The 25,680-nt window shown below is 42.6% G+C and overlaps 2 protein-coding genes across 2 annotated transcripts in view; both read right to left on the reverse strand.

The window, feature by feature from the left end:
- Positions 1-18,349: 18,349 nt before the first annotated feature.
- On the reverse strand, positions 18,350-19,033 carry LOC124613829 (protein G12-like). Its single transcript, XM_047142552.1, has 3 exons — positions 18,918-19,033; positions 18,581-18,835; positions 18,350-18,475 (listed from the first exon to the last, which is right to left on the reverse strand). The coding sequence occupies exons 1-3, from the start codon at positions 18,975-18,977 to the stop codon at positions 18,350-18,352; spliced, it is 441 nt and encodes a 146-aa protein (XP_046998508.1). The 5' UTR covers positions 18,978-19,033.
- Positions 19,034-20,990: 1,957 nt separating this feature from the next.
- LOC124613830 overlaps positions 20,991-25,680 on the reverse strand; it is a 218,963-nt gene continuing 214,273 nt past the window's right edge. The window contains exons 42-47 of the mRNA XM_047142553.1: positions 24,018-24,244; positions 23,681-23,935; positions 23,434-23,575; positions 21,593-21,825; positions 21,256-21,510; positions 20,991-21,149 (exon numbers count right to left, since the gene is read on the reverse strand). Of these exons, the coding sequence (XP_046998509.1) occupies positions 20,991-21,149; positions 21,256-21,510; positions 21,593-21,825; positions 23,434-23,575; positions 23,681-23,935; positions 24,018-24,244 (1,271 nt within the window). The remainder of the gene's footprint in view (positions 21,150-21,255; positions 21,511-21,592; positions 21,826-23,433; positions 23,576-23,680; positions 23,936-24,017; positions 24,245-25,680) is intronic.

Consider the following 25,680-nt stretch of genomic DNA (forward strand, 5'->3'; position numbering starts at 1 on the left):
CTGACACTTCTGCTCACGTGATTATACTGTCACTTCTGGCCACATATTCTAAATTTGCTTGTATGCTGGCAGTACAGACATACATTTCAAACATCAGTATGGGATGTATATGGCGCAGAATACTGTAATTTTAAAGTAACATTTGTTAACTATGGAAGATAGTATCCGATACAGAATCACTGCACATACATAGTCCTGACAGTCGTTTTGGACCTATCTTACAAGCATCTGATTCCAATGACCCTTAGGCTAACTGTTTTTTTTTTTTCGAAGGCAAATAACATAACGCGATTAGACATGGAAGACTCTAGTTGTAATGGAACATTTGTTAGTGGCAGGAGGAAGTACCATACATTGCACCACTGTGCATAAATAGCCCTGACAAACCTTTGGAGATTGAGTTACACACATCTCATTCCACTGCATCGCTGGATTACTGCTATTTTTTTCTTAAGCTAACTACATTCCGAAATCAGAAGGGGATCTGTACAGGGTGGTCCATTTATAGTGACTGGGCCAAATATCTCACGAAATAAGCGTCAAACGAAAAAACTACAAAGAACGAAACTTGTCTAGCTTGAAGGGGGAAACCAGATGGCGCTGTGGTTGGCCCGCTAGATGGCGCTGCCATAGATCAAACGGATATCAACTGCGTTTTTTAAACAGGAACCCCCATTTTTATTACATATTCGGGTATGTAAAGAAATATGAATTTTTAGATGGACCACTTTTTTCGTTTTGTGATAGATGGCGCACCCTTCATCTCCTTTCCCAAGGTGGTTCCATCAACTCATCAACTCCCCCTCCCGGATGATGACCTCTCTCCCTCCATTTATCCCTCCTATCAACTCTGATCCTCACTCCCCCTCCTTTCCTCTGTCATTTTCCTGGGCTCCCTCTTCCCCCCTTCCATCCTCTTTTTTCCCCATGTATGCTCTCTCTGCCCCCTCTTCTCTCCCCCAAATCCTTTTGCATTTCCCTCCTCTGCCTTTTCCCATTCACTCTCGCGTCTGCCCTGCCCCTTCACCCCCCCCCTTTATGAGTCCTCTCCCTCCTTTGGTTCCCCCCCCTTTCGTTTTTATTCTCCTCCCTCCTTGTTTTCCCCCTCATCTGTCCAGGCCCCCCCCCCCCCCCCCCATCAGCCCTTGGCTAGGGTGTGTCATCTTTGTGCTGACATTTTCGTGCAGTGTTCACAGTGAGTGTTCAGTGTTGTGTGTTTTTTCGGAAGTGTTGCGACCTGACATCATACTGCCGCTGGGTGTGATTTTTATATCTATTGCGAACAGAAACCAGACTGTCGCCGTGTTTTTTAATTGTCTGTCTACTATGTTACTTGTCTGATCCCTGTGTATTTTATTAGCATTGCCAACCCTTTGCTTTATGTTTTAACTTTCCACAATTTTCCGCCGTTTTACAATTTAAGTCACCGTTTTATCGCCTGCTTTTATTGTTTCTTCTCTTCTGCTTACGTTTGAAAAAGTCTGTAGGCTGCAGAGCAGCGTACTAAGGTGCTGACAGCCCGCCCCCTTCGGGGGGAATCGAAATTCAATAAAGGAAAAAGAGGAACTGCGGAAAAGGTCGATATCGTATTGATGTATGGCTATTGTGATCAAAATGCCCTACGGGCGTGTGCTATGTATGCTGCTCGGTATCCTGGACGACATCATCCAAGTTTCCGGACCGTTCGCCGGATAGTTACGTTAATTAAGGAAACAGGAAGCGTTCAGCCACATGTGAAACGTCAACCACGAACTGCAAAAAAATATGATGCCCAAGTAGATGTTTTAGCTGCTGTCACGGCTAATCCGCATATGGGGGAGGGGTGAGGGAGTGACGCAGCTGTGGAGAAGAGATTGAAACGTCCTGCTGTCACCATAGACCAACATGTCTCAGTAGGATTAGTTTGGGAGCAGTATAACGGAATTTTGAGTGAGATACTTCCACCAGCATGAGAAGGCAACCGACAGACAAAGGTAATTAGAGTTCGCTATCTTCAGCTTTTTGGCGACAGTTGCCACTTGTTTGGGTTATCCGCCCCCAGTAGCTGAATGGTCAGCGTGACTGATTGTCAGTCGTCTGCGCCCGGGTTCGATTCCCAGCTGGGTCAGGGAATTTTCTCCGCCTAGGGGCTGGGTGTTGTGCTGTCCTCATCATCATTCTATCATCCTCATCGAGTGCAGGTCGCCGAGGTGGCGTCAAATTGAAAGACCGACACCCGGCGAACGGCCTGCCCGATGGGGGCCCTAGTCATACGATTAAATAAATTAAATACAACTTGTTTTGGTATAGAAGTTATAGTGGGAAGCCCGCAGAGGCGTCACAAAGCGTCTGTAGAGGCTACCTGCCGAGTGGCATCCAACTGCAGGAAAAGCGTTGCTCACCATGCGAACGGACACTCATGATCAATTTCGTTAATTACTGAATCCATTTGATATCACTGACGTGCTGTCTGGGCGAGTGTAAGCGAGGGAGACACTACCGCAGATATGATTCCTGAGTTGTAGCGGTAATCAGGTGTATTTAGTCGCGGCGAGATCTTTTAACGGGATTTCAATCTTCCATCTATACAGGGGGGTGGCCATTGTAATAAAATCATCTATACTACCGAATTTATAAAGTGATATCTGGTATTATTATGATATTTACAAATCCCCTGTGCTGGTACCTTAAGAGACTTCATAGGGCCGGCCGCGGTGGCCGAGCGGTTCTAGGCGCTTCTGTCCGGAACCGCACGACTGCTACGGGCATGGATGTGTGTGATGTCTATAGGTTAGTTAGGTTTAAGTAGTTCTGAGTTCTAAGGGACTGATGGCCTCAGATGTTAAGTCCCATAGTGCTCAGAGCCATTTGAACCATTTCCCAGGCTTCATAGGGAACGGACGCATACTACTGTAAGAGAGTTTGAAAGTAAGGAAATATCGTGTCCCAGAGGTAGAGCATGCTCTTAGCACTCCACCATGAGCCAAAAATGAGTTTAATATTCAGTCCTGTGATACAGGACGTAAACGATATTAAGCTGATAACAGCAGATTCTGTTTACCTCATGAGAGAATACGTAGAGGAATTATAGCATATGTCATACTTTGGTACAGGATTTTCACAATTAACGATACTTTAGCGATGCGAAGAAGTATGTGCACTCCAATTTCTTCTGTCTTCACAAATAACTAGTATAAAGGGGAGGAATCTACATTTGGCGCGAGAAATTCGAGCTGCATGGACAGCAACAACCCTGTCTCGGATAGGGTAAAGCGGATTTTTGAAACTAGGCTGAGTGTATGTTGGGGGTGGAACTGCAGTTGAAACAATACGTTCAATCCGTGCCTGTTTGTCTTGGAGTGTGCTGTGGGCGGCGACAGGGACAGTCGCAGGGGCGTGGCGGATCAGGAGCTGCGTTTTAGCCTGTGCCGACTGGTTAGTTACAAAAATAGGATGTGGGTAGTCGGCTCTTGCCCACGGTTGTGGGGGCAAGTCCCAGCGGTGGAGCTCGTTGTGCCATCTGGGTGGCTGAATAGCGAACTAACCATTCTGCTGTTTGAGAGATGACAGAAGCGGACGCATGTGTTGTGTGTATTCCCCAATTTATATCTGGAAATTTGAGGAGATTCAATATGATCAGTGCTTGTCCTGGACAATTATTGACCCCCTGCCCCCCCGCCCCCCCCCCCCATTAAAACTGATCGGTTGACAGCTGGCAGTCACGGTGACAGTCTCTCAAGTCTCTGAGCATATGGTACAGCCAGTGTGTGGGTATCGGGAGATGAGCGTCAACTGCTGGCGTGGTCGACATAGGTGCAGGTCTCGATTCATCTCGTATCCGGCGCCGCCACGGCTTCCAGCACAACCTGCAGTCGGCAGATGGTGTGCAATTCACGATCACGAGTTTGTTTTTTTCCCGCCAGACATGTTTAGTGAAAATGTTCTGGTGGAGATGGGTGCTTGCGTTCTCAAACATCAGTGCACAAGATTTGATTTGCAAAATGTTTGTGTGTGATTCTCAAAATATTGAAAATACATTTTATTACAAAGAAGAATCGCCATAAGGTGCTGGTATGTGTTTTAAGCGCTCTGTTTGACATACACCTTCCAGATATTTTTCCTCTACCTTATCTCCTGTAAATTGTTAAAGAACTAGTTTCATATGGTACTGCAAATGAACTGTTTCCCCCATTTTTGATGTACCAATTGTGATGTCAAAGAGTGGGCTATTTTTTCCCGCCCAGAGGAAGATAACAACAGCGCAGCATATTCCACCAATTTAATTAATTAATTTAAATAATATTTAAAGAAATAAAAAGTTTATTGCTCGAATTTACCGCCCATTTTGTGTCGTGAAATCCTTCCTCTCCAGCAGCTCAGTATAGACTGATTCTTTTTGCTGCCAGTCTCCAGATGGGGTGGGGAGGGGAGGTGGAGGTTGCTGGATTCCCCTGGAGGGGGGGAAAGTGTCTGAGAACTGAACAGGGGCTTGAGTGACAAAAAAAGTGTCTCCATTTCCAGAGGGGGGAGGAGGAGGAGGAGGGGGTGGGGGAGGGGTGAGAAGTTTCTCAGAAGAACAGATTATACCCAGGTGGCCATAAATCAACCTCAGTGGGGTCGTAAATCAATTAGCTTAACAATATGTGAAGAGTGGAGGAGAAGGAGTGGTGACATAATTGATCAGTTTAATTTATTAGTATTTCAATTTTATATCAAAAGTTCTTCAGGGTCAGCTTTATTCCACTACTTAATTGCTCTAATTTGAAGCAACAAAAATGAAAATGATGATTATTACTGCATTTTTGCTCAAACGTCGTGAGTTCCATCATTAACCATCCCTATGCGATATTGTTACTAGTGAGGAATTAATTGGCCTTTGTGTTAACTTCTGTAGAAGAAATTAATGGCAGAGTTCTAACAAAAGCCTCTTCAGGAGCAAAGGTCAGTGTGTACAGACAATATTTTGTATGCGGTGGTACTAAAAGGGTGTTGCGCACCACGAACTCATTGCCAGAGGTGTGTCCATCGTACACTGGCATTTGTTGCCAACAACCGGAATAATTTTCGGTCGCAGTATAAGGAAGAGGATCAAAAAAAGTTGCTCCAAGTGTTGCTATTATATGATAATGCACTCTGCTGATTTCACAAACAAAACTATCCTGGAGTTTGTTTGCGAAGTCATTCCTCACGCACTTGTTCTTCTGATCTTGCACAATAAAGTTTTTACCTTTCCGACTTTGTATCGCGCATCTACCACGAAAATCCTTTCTGGTCGAAAATATGATTGATGGCATCCTTAAGGCCAAATGGGTAGTGTCTACAGGTGTGGAATTGGGAAACTGCTTGAGCATTCTTAGAATGTTTTAGATAACGTTAGAGATATATTGTTGGCGACTAATTTTTCTTTTTTGTTTACCATTGTGTTCAGTTACCTAATGGAAAAACCCTTTTATAATATTCACTGCACTAATGTAGGTGAATTACAACTTACCCAAGATAACCTTATCATGAGAATCCATTAAAAAAAAGTATATGTGACACAAGGGTACCTATATCTACTCGAGTTATTAAGATGTTAGACACTTTCGATTTTCATACGGTCTGTGTTTACATGTAGTGTGTTACCTTACTCATGCTTTGTCAGCAAAAGCAGAAAAAAAGCATTATCAAGTGTGCAGGGTAATAGGTATTTTGCCCTTAGCTTAAAATAGCGAAAAGACTTAAGTCTAGCTGCTTTTATCTCTGCCACAGAAGAGTAAAAAGTTGGCTGCTATAGAGATTGAAATCGAGTGCCAATTGAAATGCAAGCAAGCCTGCAACATTTTGATCCTTTCGATTCCATCGGTTATTGCTAATTCCATTTTACAAGTTTATATGTTCATATAAAGCTACACCCACTACAATTCATTATATCATCCTTGTGTCCCAGGAGGAACTGTCAATATTCAGGGATGTGATAGGATCTATAATTCGAGGCAAAAAATTCTGGTAAACGTGACCTCGAAACTGCACACCTTAAGAGCTATGAACACTTCGTTATCTTAGATTCTGTGAAACAAATCTATTCTCCTGGAAGCTCCTTGCTTTCCATGTTTTGAGAGGTGGTAGAATGAGTCGAAATAAGGCAAAAATGACAAGTAAACATGTGTAGTAAATGATATACATTGACAGCTATGAGCACTTGTTGATCTTCAGTGCTGTTAAAAACATCTCTTATATTTAACAAGAGCTGACAGCTCTTAAGGGGTCTTGGAAGTAATAAGGGCAAAAATAAATATTTTTTTGTTTAGTAAAATTCTGTGATTCTTCCTGTTTCTAAAATTGTATACTTTATACATAGCACCTTATAGTTTTCGTGCTTAGAAACTTTTCTAAAGCAAAAGCTGCCCGTGAACGTCTAGCTGTCACAACGAAAGACCTTGCTCACAATGTCTCGTTATTTAATTTTGGCGCCGCTATTTCTGTAACAACTCGTTTGTATAATAACCCTGAAGAACGTACCGACTGTGGTATTAGCAGGTGTTTTTTGCAGTCGATTTTTCTGTCGATGCAAGTAGATTACTTGAGTTTATTTATGTTTCTCACATGTGTTCATGTTGCAAACTTGTTGTTGTGACTGGATATGGCAACCACTTTACGTTGTAAAATGCCAAAAATGGTGAAGTTTAATTGCATTCATAAATTGTACGGTAATCAACACAAGCATGTTGTTAGAAGTCGTAAAAAATTAAGAAATTGTTACGCCATAGCGAAGTGACGTTAGGCCTAAAAGTTCTCCAGGCAGAGCTTCAAAACGCAAGCTCAAACATCCTACCTAGATTGGACAAGTTAGTGTTGTAAACAGTGAAAATAACGGTTACATTTTAATTAGTAAGTGAAAGCTTTCAGAATTCCTGTTTGTTGATAAACGTAAATACTACAATAGTGAAAATTCCTTACGTTTAGTGATGACCTATGTAGGAGAAGAGGCCTATCCAGCAAAATTGTGATGGAACATCAAGTGTGTGAAGTCACGAAATGTACAGTGACATCTCCAGTCACATGCACAAAATATAGTGAAGAGAATATTCGACTTGTTTATGCAAAGAGGTGGGGATGGGAAGCAAAGCAGCTCAGATATTCTATGACGGATCTCCCACCGTCACATGTCAAATTTGAGAGGTGTTACAAAGTTTGCACAATGCCCTAAAAGAGGTCAGTGTAGCATCTATGCAGAGGTCAGTGAAAGAAACTGTAGATACACACATCAAAAAAGGTTTTGTATCGCCTCGGTTTCTAGAGTTCCGGAACCTGTACAGAAAACTGGAATACAATCAACATAAACATCATAACCGCCCTTTTTATTGCTTATGAAAACCACACATTGCATGTTGTGTACCAATATACAGTGAGACCTTCAGAGGTGGTGGTCTAGATTGCTGTACACACCGGTACCTCTAATAGCCAGTAACATGTCCTCCTGCACTGATGCATGCCTGTATTCGTCGTGGCATACTGTCACAAGTTCATCAAGGCACTGTTGGTCCAGATTGTCCCATTCGTCAACGGCGATTCGGCGTAGATCCCTCAGAGTGGTTGGTGTGTCACGTCGTCCACAGACAGCCATTTTCAGTCCATCCCAGGCATGTTCGATAGGATTTATGTCTGGGGAACATGCTGGCCACTCTAGTCGAGCGATGTCGTTATCCTGAAGAAAGTAATTCACAAGATGTGCATGATGGAGGAGCGAATTGTCGTCCATGAAGACGAATGCCTCGCCAATATGCTCCTGATGTGGTTGTACTATCGACCGGGGGATGGGATTCACGTATCGAAAAGCCGCACAGTTTTAGGCCTAACACGACTTCTTGTGGCTGCACGAAAAGCATTATTCAACATGATGCCGTTGCTGTCAGGGTTCCTCCGAGCCATAATCCGTAGGTAGCGGTCATCCACTGCAGTAGTAGCTCTGGGGCGGCCTGAGCGAGGCGTGTCATCGACAGTTCCTGTCTCTCTGTATCTCCTCCACGTCTGAACAACATCGCTTTGGTTCACTCCGAGACGCCTGGACACCTCCCTTGTTGAGAGCCCTTCCTGACACAAAGTAACAATGCGGACGCAATCGAACCGCGGTACTGACCGTCTAGGCATAGTTGAACTTGAGACAACACAAGCCGTGTACCTCCTTCCTGGTGGAATGACGAACTGATCGGCAGTCGTCTAACAGGCGCTGCTCATGCATGGTTGTTCACATATTTGGGCGGGTTTGGTGGCATCTCTGAACAATCAAAGGGACTGTGTCTCTGATACAATATCCACAGTCTGAGGCGTAGCGCCGTATACCAATCCTGCCTTGGAGGCGGTTAAGTGGGAGATAGTGACAGATGGTGACGCGAGACAGGACGCGCACGTAGTATATGTATGAGCCGATAGAGGATAATATTGGATAGGGGGACTGTGATTTTCGTTTAGATTGTGCCCACTACAGTGCACTAAAGTAATAGAATGTTTTTCACAAACTGTTCTAGTAGTTTCATAAAGTGTTACTATGGCTTTTTGTGTAGGTAAAATGTTATAAATGTGTTTTAGCAGAATGAATGATGCGTGAGTGTGGTTTAAGGTTAATATGAAGATAATTGTTTAACGAGTTATGTAGTAGGATTTAGTGTGGGAACATTTCAAGGAAGTATGGATATGGACAAAGGGGATTTTTGTAGAATAGATTTGTAAAGTAAGTTTATGGTAAAGGGAAAGTTAATTCAGGTATAAATAACAATAGTAAATAACTTTATGCATAAGCAAAACTTGAGCATATTAGATAATTATGTCGGTAAAAAGTGCCGTCGTTAGGTTTACTATTTTGCGATTGGTTATTGATGAAAAAGCGCGGACTGACGCGGGAAAATGTTGTTTCGCTATTGGCTGTTGAATAAACTGACCAATGGTAAAGCAATATTCTTCGCACGCCTTGCTCTGCTGGTAAAGAAGACTTAGAATATTCTTGGGAGGAGTCGAAGCCTAGCCATGAAACAGATCGGACGTGTGTAGTACTAGTTCCGATGGAAATTATAAGTTGCCGGATCTGGCAGTGTTTCATACATCAAAAAGTGTTGGAAAGTGACGGCATAATTATTCCGATGTGTGTGTAGAAATTTCGGAATTTTTAAGTGAATTTTGTGACGAGAAAAGACACATATTACATGTGGCGTATTGAGCAGGTCGGTGGCTAAAAACTGTGACTGCGTTAGGTACCGACAGACTTAATATTTGACGAACATTATCAATCAAAAACAATCAGTATTTTTGTAGCTATTACGTTTTCGGGAAATGCAACACCGTAAACTTGCTAACGTGAGTGAAAGGGATTGTGAGTAACTGTGTTAAGACTAGCACGGGCTTGGAAGTGATACTTGTTCACCTAAGTTTCAGAATAAATGAATGGAGGACAAAATTTCCAACCTTTCATTTGTGTGAAAACTTTCTCTCGAAACGTAGATTAGTGACTTAAATTGCAGCCTGGTTCACGTCGAAGTACAGTAGGTTGCACTCGGCTTTCCTATTGATGATATGCTCAGACAATGTTCACAGGTAGGCGCAGGTCCGTCGTAAAGGGACAGAAAGAACCGCGCCGCCGCAAGTCAACATCTATCTTCAGGAGTTCTGGGAACGGGAGTGATGCAAAACTTTTTTTTTTATATGTGTGTATTTGTCGATCTACTGAAACTGTTGCTGCATTAGTTGGTTCCCGGAAGAAGAGAGGTCATACATGGAGTTGTCACAGTTACCTCTGTAGATACAGGCAAGGTGCTGTACTACGAATGTCTGATGAAACACTGTCAAGGTTGTGCCAACGGTGTAAATGTACACAAATGTGTCAAAAAGTTTGAAAGCTTTAGTGGTGGTATGGAAAGCAAGGGGGCAGTTTCTATTTTTAGTAGGTCAGTTGCTAGACGTGGTATGCGATACACTCACCACCTCAGGTATTGTGACTCTAAAGGGTTAAGCAGTGTTGTGGCTGCTGAACCATGTGGCGAAACAGGATTTTTTAAAGAAAAGAGTGAATAGGACATTTCAAAAGAAAATGGGGAAGACCTAGGTAACTCTCCAAGGACATGACAGGAAAAACCTCTCTCACAGCAAAGCAATTAGTGGAAGAGACGTACTCACCAGATCAGAAACAGAAAACCTCACAGAATTGTATAGTCTAGCCGTCAGAAGAAGTAGCGATAATGTCAGTGAAATGAGAAAATAAATATGGGCAACTTTGTATCACAAAATATCCACTGATGAGCATTCACAGCGTGGCTTCTGACCGAAAGGAAATACGTCATGTTGCATGTATAATAGGTGTGCAGCAACTGGACAAAAACATATACATGTAAACCCCACCCCAGAAACTGTCGTGTTAGAACTAAAAACAGTAGAGATCCTTCAGATTATAAACTCCTGGAAAAATGTTTACATGGCAAACCACATAATCTGAATGAAAGCTTCAAGAGTCGCATTTGGGAATGCGTGCAAAAAACTTTTTTTGTTGACGTGTCAGCTTTTCATCTTGGTGCAATGGACGCCTTAATATCGTTTTAATGGTGGAGCAACAAGCAGATTAAAAACCATGAGCAGACTAGGCATCAAAACTTGGCACGACATGACAAGTGGGCTGCTATGCGTTGACAGACAACGTGTCACCGAAGCTGGAAGGGCTACTGAATGCAATACAAAGGAGACCAGAATAACAGAAAAGAAAGAAAACTAAAGAAGATGAAAAGTGCGCGAATGCCAAGCCCTGCACACCCAACTGCTTCTTCGCTAACATTACTGCCCCTGTGTCTGAATTTCAAAACCCCTCCACAATATTCTACTATTGTATCAGATGTTTTAGAGATTTTCATTTTGACGTAGTCAACAGTTTTCACTACTGAGGAAGTAGTACTCACATTATCATCGACGCCAACGGCCTTGCCACCGTGGTTATACTGGTTCTTTTTAGATCGCCGAAGTTAAGCACCGTTGGGCGTGGTTAGCATTTGGGTACGTGACCGATCGGGTCTGTCGTGTGATGTTGGCAAGCTGGGTACACTCAGTCCTTTTTAGTGTAATTCAGGAACTACTTGACTGAGAAATAGAGGCTGCACATCACGAAAACTGACAATGGCTTGGAGAGTGATGTGCTTACCTCATGCCCCCCATATCCTCATCCTATGGCGTCTACAAGCAGAAGATGACACGGTGATCGGTCGCTACTGTTGGGCCTTCCGAGGACTGATCGGATGAAGAGTTTTTACCATCGAAAGTGATTTTGGCGTCTTCTAGCTATGATTCTGCTTCAAATGAGTTTGGTCTAGGAAAATTCTTGTCAAAGGTAAACTTCAGAGTACCTTCCAGAATGAGATTTTCACTCTGCAGCGGAGTGTGCACTGATATGAAACTTCCTGGCAGATTAAAACTGTGTGCCGGACTGGGACTCGAACGCGGGACCTTCGCCTTTTGCAGGCAAGTGCTCTACCAACTGAGCTACCCAAACACGACACACGCCCCGCCCTCACAGCTTTAGTTCTTGCAGAAGGTTTGCGGAAGAGCTTCTGTAAAGTTTGGAAGGTAGGAGACGAGATACTGGCAGAAGTAAAGCTGTAAGGACGGGGCGGGAGTCGTGCTTGGGTAGCTCAGTTGGTAGAGCACTTGCCCGCGAAAGGCAAAGGTCCCGAGTTCGAGTCTCGGTCCGGCACACAGTTTTAATCTGCCAGGAAGTTTCATTTCAGAGTACCTTTTCTGTCAGTTTGAGCCATTATTCCGTGTTAGTCTGCCCGGGAGATGTCACAATTACAGCCAAGGTACGCTCGCTACTCACCGCACCGATGTAAACACTTCCTGCCCCAGCACGTTGCTCACCTGGAGGCACGAAAACCGTCGCCACCGCAGGCTGACTTGGAATGATCGTACTGCGTTATTAGCCGAAAGACCCCGTCTGGGATCGTGGACCACGAGCGGACACGTCACTAAGGAGGAACGAGAGGAAGACAACACTTCTTCCACACATTTCTGCATCCCACAGTGTCGCCAGATCGTACAGATGGCTGGACAGATGGGCAATCCGTTTTATTGGAGCCTTAAGTGAACGACTCGGACTTAGTCTCCATGGCGGCTGGCCAGTGGGCAGGTTTTATGTCGAAGGCTATACATGTATTGAACCATTGGAAATAAGAGTAAACAATATGACACAAAATTCTTATACTGGGTGACTGTCATTGGGACAAAAAACGTTAACTTTCACCTGGACATTTTGCCTGGCTAACATTAGAGGAACATGTTGAATGGGATTATAGGTGCTTGTCAACAGTAGGACGAATCTTAAGAAAAGGCAGAGGATTATTGCCTTCCACAATTAATCGACGACACACAATGCAGATGGTTAGTTACACTCTTTGGGGGCAACTGGCAAGTAAGATGCGGCGGCCAGCACTTCCCCTGTGTGCGTCCAGTCACTCACTTGCGACAAAGTCAGCTGTAGAGTGTGGATGAAGCGGTGGTAGTGGTCACTGGCAAGGCAACCAAATCAAAGCAGCAGAGGCTGCTGAACCTTTCACAGTGCCTACACCTGAGTGTGGAACCATATTACACTGAGGCAGAATCACCTGCATTTTGCGTCACTTCACACCTGCATTTAACACAACATATCACAGGATTATTACAAGTGTATTGTGAGTACATGTCAGCCATCCTAGGAAGTTCTTGTCTTACGTTAAATCAGTAAGTGGCTCGAAACAGCATATCCAGACACTCCGGGATGGTGATGATGATGGCATTGAAACAGAGGATGACACGCGTAAAGCTGAAATACTAAACAACTTTTTCCAAAGCTGTTTCACAGAGGAAGACCGCACTGCAGTTCCTTTTCTAAATCCTCGCACAAACGAAAAAATGGGTGGCATCGAAATAAGTGTCCAAGGAATAGAAAAGCAACTGGAATCACTCAGCAGAGGAAAGTCCACTGGACCTGACGGGATACCAATTCGATTCTACACAGAGTACGTGAAAGAACTTGCCTCCCTTCTAATAGCCATGTACCGCAAGTCTCTAGAGGAACGGAAGGTTCCAAATTATTGGAAAAGAGCACAGGTAGTTCCAGTTTTCAAGAAGGGTCGTCGAGCAGATGCGCAAAACTATAGACCTATATCTCTGACGTCGATCTGTTGTAGAATTTTAGAACATGTTTTTTGGTCGCATATCATGTCGTTTCTGGAAACCCAGAATCTAATCTGCAGGAATCAACATGGATTCCGGAAACAGCGATCGTGTGAGACCCAACTCGCTTTATTTGTTCATGAGACCCAGAAAATATTAGATACAGGCTCCCAGGTAGATGCTATTTTTCTTGACTTCCGGAAGGCGTTCGATACAGTTCCGCACTGTCGCCTGATAAACAAAGTAAGAGCCTACGGAATATCAGACCAGCTGTGTAGCTGGATTGAAGAGTTTTTAGCAAACAGAACACAGCATGTTGTTATCAATGGAGGGACGTCTACAGACGTTAAAGTAACCTCTGGCGTGCCACAGGGAGTGTTATGGGACCATTGCTTTTCACAATATATATACATGACCTAGTAGATAGTGTCGGAAGTCCCATGCGGCTTTTCGCGGATGATGCTGTAGTATACAGAGAAGTTGCAGCGTTAGAAAATTGCAGCGAAATGCAGGAAGATCTGCAGCGGACAGGCTCTTGGTGCAGGGAGTGGCAACTGACCCTTAATATAGACAAATGTAATGTATTGCTTCTGTAAAATACCTGGGAGTATGCGTACGGAACGATTTGAAGTGAAATGATCATATAAAATTAATTGTTGGTAAGGCGGATGCCAGCTTGAGATTCATTGGGAGAGTCCTTAGAAAATGTAGTCCATTAACAAAGGAGGTGGCTTACAAAACACTCGTTCGACCTATACTTGAGTATTGCTCATCAGTGTGGGATCCGTACCAGGTCGGCCGGCCGAAGTGGCCGTGCGGTTAAAGGCGCTGCAGTCTGGAACCGCAAGACCGCTACGGTCGCAGGTTCGAATACTGCCTCGGGCATGGATGTTTGTGATGTCCTTAGGTTAGTTAGGTTTAACTAGTTCTAAGTTCTAGGGGACTAATGACCTCAGCAGTTGAGTCCCATAGTGCTCAGAGCCATTTGAACCATTCCGTACCAGGTCGGGGTGACGGAGGAGATAGAGAAGATCCAAAGAAGAGCGGCGCGTTTCGTCACAGGGTTATCTGGTAAGCGTGATAGCGTTACGGAGATGTTTAGCAAACTCAAGTGTCAGACTCTGCAAGAGAAGCGCTCTGCATCGCGGTGTAGCTTGCTGTCCAGGTTTCGAGAGGGTGCGTTTCTGGATGAGGTATCGAATATATTGCCTTCCCCTACTTATACCTCCCGAGGAGATCACGAATGTAAAATTAGAGAGATTCGAGCGCGCACGGAGGCTTTCCGGCAGTCGTTCTTCCCGCGAACCATATGCGACTGGAACAGGAAAGGGAGGTAACGACAGTGGCACGTAAAGTGCCCTCCGCCACACACCGTTGGGTGGCTTGCGGAGTATAAATGTAGATGCAGATGCCTTTGTTCAAGTACAGCAACTGAAAGAACTTTTCATCGAAATTCTAGGCTTTCTCGAGAGTTTTAAAATGATTCGTCAGTTTTGGTTCAAATGGCTCTGAGCACTATGGGACTCAACTGCTGAGGTTATTAGTCCCCTAGAACTTAGAACTAGTTAAACCTAACTAACCTAAGGACATCACAAACATCCATGCCCGAGGCAGGATTCGAACCTGCGACCGTAGCGGTCTTGCGGTTCCAGACTGCAGCGCCTTTAACCGCACGGCCACTTCGGCCGGCTCGCCAGTTTTGTTTGTAGCGTTTGTGGTTCTATGTTTTTGTCGTTTTATTTAAAGTTCATAGCTTTCTTGCTGCTGAGACGCCGTGTACTTTACTCCCCTGATTCTTATGCACCGGAATACAACGCTGTCGCTCCCCGACTTCAGATCCTTTCCCCACTGGATATGCGGTCGTCCTATGCGTCACGCACGTGCGAGAGGTACAAGCGCTTGTTTAGTATCTGCCGACTAGCCACACATGGTTTGTCGCTTCCACAAATTTCTTCATCAGAATGTAATTCAGAGTACAGTGTGGGCAGCAACTGCTGTCCACTTGAAACATAAATGACAGATTTGTGAATCCTTAGGGACGTTGTCATCTCCAGACTCATCTCGTGCTGACAGTAGCTTTGAAGGCGTAACATATTACACTAAGTTCTTTCCTGGATTTTAAATGCTCATGTACAGAGATTCTAAATAGATATGTCCCATGTTCTTACGGGACGTAGTACTCCATAATGATTATTTCACTCTGCAGTGGAGAACGCGCTGATATGAGATTTCCTGACAGATTAAAAATGTCTGTCGGACTGGGTCTCGAACCCGGAACCTTTCCGAAGCATGACTGAGCTGCCCTGACTACCCGGGTCGTGAGTCGTAGTTGGGTAGCTCAGCTGGTAAAGCACTTTCCGGCGAATGGCAAAGGTCCCGCGTTCGAGTCCCAGTCCGAAACACAGTTACAACGTGCCAGGAAATCTCATATCAGCGCTCACTCCGCTGCAGAGTGAAAAATTCACTCTTGCAGAAAGTGTCATCACTTTGCAGAAAGTGTCATCACTTCTTTCTCTAAGCTGGTCGTAGGTCGTGTTCCAAAAATGAACAGCATAGAGGCAGAAGTGATGACACTTTCTGTAGGACCTCACCATCATTTTGCGGGACAATGCTCAAGCACGTACAGTGGAAGCTGTTACTGATCATCTTAATGGATGCATACTTAAAATCACTTGTGCGTGGAAAACGAGAAAGGCTATGGAGCCAATAAAATATATTGTTCTTGAGGGACAAGTAGCAACAGTATTGTCCATAGTACATGTAATGATCTTATCTAACTTCTTTTTCTGTTTTTATTTAATGTGATTTATGTGTAACTATGCTCTTTGATGTGATATCCATGTAAATGTTTTATTATATATTTATAATAATTTATGTAATTATAATTAATATATGGATGCAATGTCAAAAGTAATGTGCTGTAAAAGAATGAAAATGTTATATGCTACTGGTTGATGCATAGGGAAAGAAGGTCCGTAACCATGTAAAACTTAAGGGGAAGTCCCTCCGCAATGGAACTGGCTAGGCGTGAATGGAAGATGAGGACCTGGCGGTCGAACTGCAAGTCCCGTATGTGGTGGTGGCTGGCAAGAAATGCGTGCGTATCTCGTAAACTAAAAGAGCGAGAAGAACCAAAATACGGTCTCTGATACACAAGTAATGCGGCTTATTATTCATGGCATTGTTTAGTTAGCTCTTTACTATGAAAATCTGACGCTAAGAAGAGAATTTTCAGAGCTCGTCAGACAGGAAGAGCCATGCATACTTTCGCCGCCCTATTTTTAATAACACAGCAGATCGACGCTGCCACCAGCTTCATCTCACATTAGCAGTTGAGTGCTGTATAATTGCGTGGACCAGATATAAGGTTTAGTTTTCAGTAATAATTTTGCGTTGTGTGAACTTTGTGTACAGCCACCGTATTTGATCCTTAGGCATCAGGGTCCTGTCGCAAGTGCTACGATGAATCCGAGTATCCTGATTTACTGAACTGAAGCATTATTATTTTCCTTAACAAGCGTTAACAAACTTTGTAGAGTTGTAACGTTCGTAAATATTTTGTAAGCGTAAGTTTTAAAATATTCCACATATTTTTCATGAATGGACGGTTAAAGCATCATGTAAAACATCCTTTTAATTGCAGTTTCATGTGTAATGCAGTTAACAGTGTTTTTCATTCTGGGTTGTGACTGAACTGTTCAGCCACGGCCTGAATCTACCGATAAATTGGTTTCTGGGTCCCCATGCTAATTGTTGAGCCAAATTTAAATGTCATATTACAATAATAGCCAAAAAATAAGCAACTGGCTACAATTATTCAAACTAGAATAGCTCCAGGTACCACATATTCCATTGGAGCTAAATAATATAGGGTAGTGGATATTCCTTGAGAATGCAAATAATAATTACTACAAAAGATACTATTACTTCATAACTATTTTAGCAGTAGTAATTTCCTATAATTAAATTGACAAAAGAACCTTGTGTCCGTGTCAGTAGTGCTCCACTATTAGTAATCATTTACTTGTAATCATCGTCATCTTCCTACTGTGATGTGCAGACAGTGAGTGTTACCGAGAGCCAGTTGTTGCCTGCACGCGTTAATATTCTACTACCTCAAAATGTCAGATGGCATGGAACGTCCAAGCTTCAGGAAGCTTCACCCTCTTTCCATTAACTGTTTTTACGGACTGTGGAAATTTTTAAAGATCGATTCGTTCCTTTTATTGGGCAAGTCTCGAAAAGGCTAACTTTTAATGCCCTTGACTATATACCAATCAAGCGTTTGAAGTGGTTAATGCCTTGACAGAGAAATTATTTTCAGCACTTATTACAGCATTGCATGAATCCATTCATAGTGATTCTCTTAACGTTAACAACAGGTTAATGTTATTTAAAACTTGAAGTATATATCTCAGAAGCAATTATTTACTCAACAAGACTATTAGATCTGTTAAATCTTCGTAAACGTGATATTTCAGAATCCAGAACTTCGAACTTTACTTTGGACGCCATAGTAGCATAACTCATTAAATAAGTATGTTCAAAAATCGCATGAAACTAAGGGTATTCCATTTCCAGTTCCTGCAGCGGAACTATGGTAGCCAGATCAACATTTTAACTGATATTTACCTTCAAATAAGACAATAAATGAAATATCACCACAGGTACCTAAGAATCCATCCTCCACACCATGCATAAGAGTCATCGTGTAACAAGTAATGGAATTTAAGCGGCTACATAGATATATACTTAGAGGTCTTTCTCTAAAGACATATCAGCTCAAGAGTTGTCACAGAAAAGGAAAAAGACCACTGAATATGAAAGTGAGTGAGTGGGAAGAGGTATCCTATATCGGAATCTGAAAGTATGGCAGAAACATTATTAAAACTGTTCGCAACAAATAAGTCAATACTGATCTGCAGCACACTTAGGACTAGGAGGAAAGAAAATGCGAGCAATGATTTAAAAATCTGGTCTACGTTTTGTTCTTAAATGGTCGAAAAACATTTGTCTTGCGAGACAGCCTAAAATTACTTGGTATTGAAAGAGGGTTCAGACTCACAGAGTTTCACAAAAAGTATCACAATTAACTTTTAGCACAGAGGTTTATTTTTTTTTTTACGCATTGATTACATCAAAACCGGGGACTGGAAAATGTGGTTATATTATCAGTTCGCAGGTGAGAGTGGAGGAAGACTCGGTGGCTTTAAAACGTCCAACCGAAGATCTTCCTGAAGAAGTCCATGATGGAGTCCACATCGATACCGGCGTCGCTCAGCATCTGGATCAAGTCCTGCACAGCATCCAGCTCCACAACACGCAGCACCAGTTGCTGGAAAGGTCACATTTCTCGTTAGAGATCAAGTAAAGAGGCACATAAAATAAAACTTTTGGACACCTGTAGCCATTCAACAGCCATGAAAGGATAACTACTTACGTGGAACTCGTCCGAGCTGAGCCTGTTGATGAGTTCAGCAAAGTCGGCGCTGGTCTCCAGCTTCTCGTGGTAGAGAGCCTTCAGCTCGTCGACTGGGAGGATGGCGAGGATCTCATCGAGCATGGACTTGAGGCTCCTGCTGCTCCTCCTCATTCTGCTGGCGGGTTTCGTAATCTGAGGAATGCCCAGGAAGTCGTGGATCGTGTTGAGGAAGCCGTAGGGGTCAAGGCCAGAGGACTCGAGGAAGTTGAGCAGCTGTGGAGAAAATCAAGCAATCACCAACTTCGTAGTGCAACATCTCATAGGTGTATGAAGTGTCTAATGGAGCGTTGCTTACATCGCACAGCTCGGGCTGCTGGTCGACGTAGACGACGATGCTCTCGAACTCGTCCGACATAAGGTACTGGAGGGCGGCCTGCACCTCAGCGTCGTTGGCGACGTAGTTGAGGACGATTTGACGATTTCGTCGACGGGGATGAGGGCCAGGAAGTCATTCAAGTCATCCTGCAGGTTGCGGCTGGATCTTTTTGCTGGGAAGCGCTGGATCTTCTTCACTGGGACAATGTGTCCTATAAAAGACATGCTGAGTGTTGTTACTTGTAATTAACCACATAACGTTTAGAGAACATGTATCTGATCAGTTCAATATATTTTAATTACAGCTAATGGCATTTGCTGCCACTGAAGACAAATGCCACATAACAATAAGCTGGTCATAGCTTGTGTTCCAAAAATGAACAGCGTAGAGACAGAAGTGATGACTCTTTGTGCAGGACCTGACCATCTTTTTGTAGGACAATGCTCAAACATGTATAGTGCAAGCTGTTACTGACTTGTTTGACTGATGGGGCTGCTAAGTGCTATACCACCTACTGAACTCCCGTGACTTAAGCACTCGTAAGTTCAACTCGGTTTCTAAACTGAAGGAAACACTTCACGGCATTCGCTTCAGAACTGCTACAAATTCGTCAGGCAATAGACCGCGCCGCTCGGATTCTGAACACGATTGGTACTGCTAAGAGTATCCTATGACTTCCACATCGCTGGCAATGGTTTATACACAATGCTGGTGACTACTTTGAAGGTCTGTAAAACTTTGAAACATGTTTCTATTTTGTACGGGTTATAAATAAATATCTGACACTATTAAAGTTCCAACCCTCATATGTTAGTGAACTTCCACGTAACAGTCAACGAGCACAGCTAGTACTTTTTGAAGACCATGCAAGAGTTACAATAAATCATATTAGAGAGAGAGAGAAAGAGCAACAGAAGAGGTGGTAAATGATTTTTCCAAATGATTATTTAGTAGTTCTCTGAAAATAGAACCACCCTGAATTTTGAAAAAAAAAGCACTACATTCAGTTCTGTACAACAAATAGACACACAAGAATTGATGTAGCATATGAGTTAATAAACACAGTGGAATTACTGGATGTATATATCGACGAAAACTTGAACTGGAAGAAGCATTTACAGAGCTTCTCCAACAGTTAAGTTCAGCTACTTTTAGTCTTTGTATAACTGCTGATCTTGGAAACAAACTATCAACCTACTGATATATTTTGCATATTTCCACTGACTGATGTATGGAGAAATTTTCTGGTGTAACTCATCACTTAGAAAGAAATTGTTGATCGCCCAGAAGCAAGCAGTAAGAATAATATGTGGTGTAGACACATGAACATCTTCCAGGTACCTTTTCAAGAAGATAAGCGTTTTAACACCTGCATCACAATAGATGTAGTCGCTTGTGAAGTTCGTCGTAAATAATCCACTACAATTTGATAAGAACAGTGACACACAAGTCTACAACACTAGAGGAAAAATGACGTTTATAGCCCATTGTTAAACCTGTCAGTGATTCAAGAAGGGGCTCAAAATACATCACCAAAAAATTTTAAGCGTTTGCTCAATAACATAAAATATCAGACTGATAGCGAAGCAACTTATAAATCTGATTAAAAATCATTTCTCCTGGACAACTCCTTCTAGTCCATTCACGGATTTCTATTTAAAAATTGTGACCAATAGAAAATTAAGTGTAGTTTTAAAAGGAGGACAAAGAATCATAATGTGTTGCCTAATATTAACACTAGTCATGTATACATATCCTTTAAATTGATTCGTTCCACATCATTTTCTTCAAGTAATCATTAAACTGATCTATGGAACATGTACAGCAAGACTTGATATGAATTTATATGGCTGTTATAAATTAAAGTACAGGAACAAAGTCTGTGAATTCCTAATTTCGTATGGCAGGTTGGTTCTCTGTGCAAACTAGGAGAGTGTCTTCAAATCCACTTATGAGTGTCTTGGATACTAATATACGATTGTCTTGCAAATATTCCCAAAAGCATGGGCGAATGTAAACCCAAAATGACAAGCCATGATAAAAGGTGACTTTTTAAAAAAAGTTCTTACTCAGTTTCAAAGAGCCAGAATCAGCCCAACCAAAGAGATTCCTGAAGAAGTCCATGATGGCATCCACATCGATACCGGCGTCCCTCAGCATCTGGATCAAGTTCTGCATAGCATCCAGCTCCAAAACATGCAGAACCAGTTGCTGGAAAGGTCATATTTCTGGTTAGAGATCAAGTAGAGAGGTAACATAAAATAAAAATGCTGGACATCTGTAGCCATTCAACAGCTATGAAAGGATTACTTCTTACGTGGAACTCGTCGGAACTGAGCCTGTTGTTGAGTTCAGCAAAGTCGGCGCTGGTCTCCAGCTTCTCGTTGTAGAGAGCCTTCAGCTCGTCAACTGGGAGGATGGCGAGGATCTCATCGAGCATGGACTTGAGGCTCCTGCTGCTCCTCCTCAATCGGCTGGCGGGTTTCGTAATCTGAGGAATGCCCAGGAAGTCGTGGATGGTGTTGAGGAAGCCGTAGGGGTCAAGGCCTGAGGACTGGAGGAAGTTGAGCAGCTGTGGAAAAAACGGAGCAGTGAGAACCTGCGTGATGTAACATTTCATAGGTGTATGAAGTGTCTAATGGAGCGTTGCTTACATCGTACAGCTCGGGCTGCTGGTCGACGTAGACGACGATGCTCTCGAACTCGTCCGACATAAGGTACTGGAGGGCGGCCTGCACCTCAGCATCGTTGGCGACATAGTTGAGGACGATGTTGACGATTTCGTCGACAGGGATGAGGGCCAGGAAGTCGTTCAGGTCATCCTGGAGGTTGCGGCTGGATTTTTTTGCAGGGAAGCGCTGGATCTTCTTGACTATGACGTAAGGTCCTGTAAAAGGCAAGCTCACTGTTGTTACTTGGAATTAACCATATAACCGTTAGTGAATGTAAATATTATCTGTTGAAATATATTGAATTATGCCGATAGCTTTTGCTACTACTGAGGACTAAACGGGGTGTTTAAAAACTGATGGTCAATATTCAGGGATATGACTCGAATGATCATTCGAAACAAAAAAAGTAAAGTAAACATGGGCTGTAGAATGCATACCATAGTTATGAGCAGTTCTTGATTTTCGATATTTTGAAACAAATCTCTTCTACTGCAAGCTCTTTGCTTTCCATATTTTGAGGTAGCGGTAGTATGGACCAAAACAAGAAAGAAATGTCCGGTAAACATGTGCTCTAAAATGCATATCTTAAAAGATATGAGCACTTCTTTATTAGAAGAGTTGTGTTTCAAATTAGCGAAGATGAACAAGTGCTCATAACTCTTAAAGTATGAATTTTAGTCCACATGTTTACTGCACATTTTTTTCTTGTTTTGTTCCATACGACCACATCCCAAAATGTAGAAAGCAAAGAGCTTGCAGTAGAAGAGGTTTGTTTCACAGTATCGAAGATCAAGAATTGCTCATGGCTCTTAAGGTATGCGTTTTAGAACCCATATTTACTTTTTTTGTTTCGAATGATCGCTCCTGTCATATCCCTGAATATTTACCATTACTTCTGGAACAACTGTATCCTATGTAATGATATGTTAAGTGGCTATGCAGAAGTATCTGACAGCTGTCATTCTGTTGTAACTCGTTTAGTAATTTGTGCTGCAGGCAGGGGTTGGTTTCTTTCCAGAGTGACTGATTATCCTTTTGTCCAAAAAAGAGTATGCTTAAACTAATAAATGCACCTCATACTTGACTACTTTGGATATAACAAACCAATGGTGTCATACAGATCAGCAAAAATTGCTTTCCTACCTTGCTACTTATTTTTTGTTAGCTGTTAGTAAACTAATGAGGTATCACAAGTACTTCCAGTAATTTCCGTTATAAATGACGTATCTGTACTGAAATGTAATTAATAAGCAAGTCATTTAACTTGTTGGACTGGATTTTGGATGGATAATGAACTATGTAATTTAATTTGTTTTTGTTTTCAATACCAGATAAAAAACAGTCAAATAAAAGCATGAAGGATCACACATAGTACTTATCTAAATTCCCTCTTTCCACGAAACAGGATGTTACTATACCGTATGACATGATCTCAATTTAAATGTCTGCTCGGTCGCAGGTTCGAATCCTGCCTCGGGCATGGATGTGTGTGATGTCCTTAGGTTAGTTAGGTTTAAGTAGTTCTAAGTTCTAGGGGACTGATGACCTTAGCTTTCAAGTCCCATAGTGCTCAGAGCCATTTTTTTTAAATGTCTGCTATAGATTAATGTACAGTAATAATATCTGTGAATTCCTAATTTCGTATCACAGGTCAGTTCTATGTACAAACTAGGAGAGTGTCTTACAATCCACTTATGAGTGTCGTGGATACTAATATCTAATATAAGTATGTCTGGCAAATATTCCCAAACGTGTGGGCGAATGTAAACGCGAAATGACAAGCCATGTTAAAGGGTGACTTATTAAAAAAAAAACGTTCTTACTCAGTTTCAAAGAGCCGGAATCAGCCCAACCGAAGAGATTTCTGAAGAAATCCATGATGGCATCCACATCGATACCGGCGTCCCTCAGCATCTGGATCAAGTTCTGCATAGCATCCAGCTCCAAAACACGCAGAACCAGTTGCTGGAAAGGTCATATTTCTGGTTAGAGATCAAGTAGAGAGTAACATAAAATAAAAATGCTGGACAGCTGTAGCCATTCAACAGCTATGAAAGGATTACTTCTTACGTGGAACTCGTCCGAGCTGAGCCTGTTGATGAGTTCAGCAAAGTCGGCGCTGGTCTCCAGCTTATCATTGTAGAGAGCCTTCAGCTCGTCGACTGGGAGGATGGCGAGGATCTCATCGAGCATGGACTTGAGGCTCCTGCTGCTCCTCCTCATTCTGCTGGCGGGTCTTGAGATCTGAGGAATGCCCAGGAAGTCGTGGATCATGTTGAGGAATCCGTAGGGGTCAAGGCCTGAGGACTCGAGGAAGTTGAGCAGCTGTGGAAAAAACAGAGCAGTGAGAACCTGAGTGACGTAACATCTCATAGGTGTATGAAGTGTCTAATGGAGCGTTGCTTACATCGTACAGCTCGGGCTGCTGGTCGACGTAGACGACGATGCTCTCGAACTCGTCAGACATGAGGTACTGGAGGGCGGCCTGCACCTCAGCATCGTTTGCGACGTAGTTGAGGACGATGTTGACGATTTCGTCGACGGGGATGAGGGCCAGGAAGTCGTTCAGGTCATCTTGAAGGTTTCTGCTTGATTTCGACGTAGGGAAGCGTTGAAATTTTTCAGATTTTGGTCCTGTAAATTTGAATTTTGTATAATTCTAAATTTATTTAGCGTTATTATATATTTTTATTCACATTGTAGCAAGTGGCTTTGTCTTGTTTTATTAGGTTAACTTCAATTAATTTCAAAATTGAATGTTTTTGGTTCTTTACCTGAACATGGCGGTTTCATCGTTGTGTGACGAATTTGAAATAGATGATTTTTACTTCGTGACTGAAACGTAGTTGCAGACTGTGACACCATGGATTGCTGTCTATGCAACTTGAATTGCGGATTTTATTGGTTAAGTTCAGATCATTTCACTTAGAGTCTGTATGTGATTTGAAGTACTATATTAAATGGTAAATATGATTTTTACATTGATTGAAACGTGCTGCAGGTAGGGCAGCTGTGTGCATACAAAGTGACTACATGACAGACAACTGAGCGTGTGACATGAACAGTTTTCCCCATCACATAAGGATAGTATTCGTTGCATAGAAAAAGTTTTATTGTCGACATATTGAGAGTTCTACCTACAAAAATCACTAATAGAGTGATGGATGAATGGCTTCCTACATGTTGTAGCGTTGGCTGATATTTATGTAAAATATATTCAGCGTCTTACCACAGCATATAGGATATAGGTGAAAAATATTTATCTTTTCTTGGTAAGACTTCGTGTAGAGATATGTCTGTTCACCTCCATCTACATCTGCATTCTGGCAAGCACGGTTAAGTGCGTAGCGGAGGGTACCTCTCATGCTGTATTACGGCTGCTTTTATTCCATCCACAGTCCTGGAATCCTCTGACTGTTCAGTCATTATATGCAGTCTTTCGGGGGATGTTTGGTGTCTGTCAGTTAATGTTTTTCAACATCTATGTGAGGCGCTCCCGCAGGGGAAATAAACATCTAACCATTGTGTGTCATTCTTCGTGTTGTTGTGCTCTCGAGTCCGAATACTTGTTTGATGCAGCACTCCATGCTACTTCCTGTGCAAGCCTCGTCAGCTCCGAATAAATACTGTAACCTACATTATTGTGAATCCGTTTACTCTATTCATCTTTTGCTCTCCCTCTACGATTTTTACCGTCAGCACTTCACTCCAGCTCTAAGTTGGTGGTCCCTCGATGTCTCTCAACATGTCGTATCAACATAGTCTAATCAAGTTTAGCCACAGATTTCTTTTCTCTCCAAGTCTATTCAGTATCTCCTCATTAATTACGGTATATACCTATCTAATCTACAGCATTCTTCTGTGGCAACGCATTTCAGAAGTTTATTTTGTTTTCGTGTCTAAACTGTTTACCAGTACTCCATACCAATACTTTCAGAAAATAAATCTGTACTCTATGTTAACAATTTTCTCTTTTTCAGAAACACTTTTCTTGTCACTTCCAGTCTGCATTTCATATCCTCTGTATACGTTCTACACCGAGTGCTAGTGTTACGAGGCAAATACACTAT

This window comes from Schistocerca americana, chromosome 4 (genome assembly GCF_021461395.2).
Source record: "Schistocerca americana isolate TAMUIC-IGC-003095 chromosome 4, iqSchAmer2.1, whole genome shotgun sequence".
In the NCBI taxonomy this organism is placed as follows: Eukaryota; Metazoa; Arthropoda; class Insecta; order Orthoptera; family Acrididae; genus Schistocerca; species Schistocerca americana.

Coding starts and splice junctions, on each gene's coding strand:
- LOC124613829 (XM_047142552.1), bottom strand. CDS start 18,977: ATGTCGGACGAGTTCGAGAGCATCGTCGTCTACGTCGACCAGCAGCCC. Junction 18,836..18,917: donor AGCAGCCCGAGCTGTGCGAT/GTAAGCAACGCT, acceptor TTTTCTCCACAG/CTGCTCAACTTCCTCGAGTC. Junction 18,476..18,580: donor TCAGCTCGGACGAGTTCCAC/GTAAGTAGTTAT, acceptor TGACCTTTCCAG/CAACTGGTGCTGCGTGTTGT.